The sequence below is a fragment of the Fulmarus glacialis genome, unplaced genomic scaffold, assembly GCF_000690835.1.
Source record: "Fulmarus glacialis isolate BGI_N327 unplaced genomic scaffold, ASM69083v1 scaffold17770, whole genome shotgun sequence".
NCBI lineage: Eukaryota > Metazoa > Chordata > Aves > Procellariiformes > Procellariidae > Fulmarus > Fulmarus glacialis.
In genome coordinates this window covers 9,913-10,398 of record NW_009187306.1, presented here as the reverse complement: position 1 = coordinate 10,398, position 486 = coordinate 9,913, and the positions used below count along the sequence as shown (strand labels likewise).

General features: G+C 60.3%; 1 protein-coding gene across 1 annotated transcript in view; it reads left to right on the top strand.

The window, feature by feature from the left end:
- Window positions 1–486, top strand: part of GLB1L (galactosidase, beta 1-like) — a gene marked incomplete at its 5' end in the record, with an annotated part of 5,341 nt that overhangs the window by 1,152 nt on the left and 3,703 nt on the right. Inside the window, one exon of the mRNA XM_009574770.1 lies at window positions 73–186. Coding sequence (XP_009573065.1) covers window positions 73–186 — 114 coding nt within the window. The remainder of the gene's footprint in view (window positions 1–72; window positions 187–486) is intronic.

Sequence of the window (486 nt, the reverse complement as noted above, 5' to 3'; positions counted from 1 at the left end):
CCATCTGCTCCATCCTCCTCCTGGCAGGGCTGGCTGCGGGTGGGTTGGGGTCGATGCTGCAGCCAGGCTGAGCTGCCCTCTCTCTCGCCAGCCTACCTGGCAGCCGTGGACTCCTGGCTCCATGTCCTGCTACCCAAGATCAAGCCACGCCTGTACCAGCATGGGGGGAACATCATCAGTGTGCAGGTAGGGTGCTTTGGGACCCGGCCCCCTGCCCTGCTCTGGGTCATCTTTGGATATGCCCCAAAAAGCCACCTGTACCCCCTACACCATGCCCTCATCCGGCACAGCTCTTAGATAAATCTCTCTCGACCTCTGGACCTGGGTTTAAATCCAAGGGTTGGGACTCTGGGGTACCTGCCATCACCCTGGTTGTGGTTTGAGGGACACTGGCAGAGCTGGGGGTCATAGTGGGGCTGGAAGGTCAGTCTTGGGACACACCTGGGGGCTGTCACGACATCATATGATGTCAGCAGGGAAGGGGGG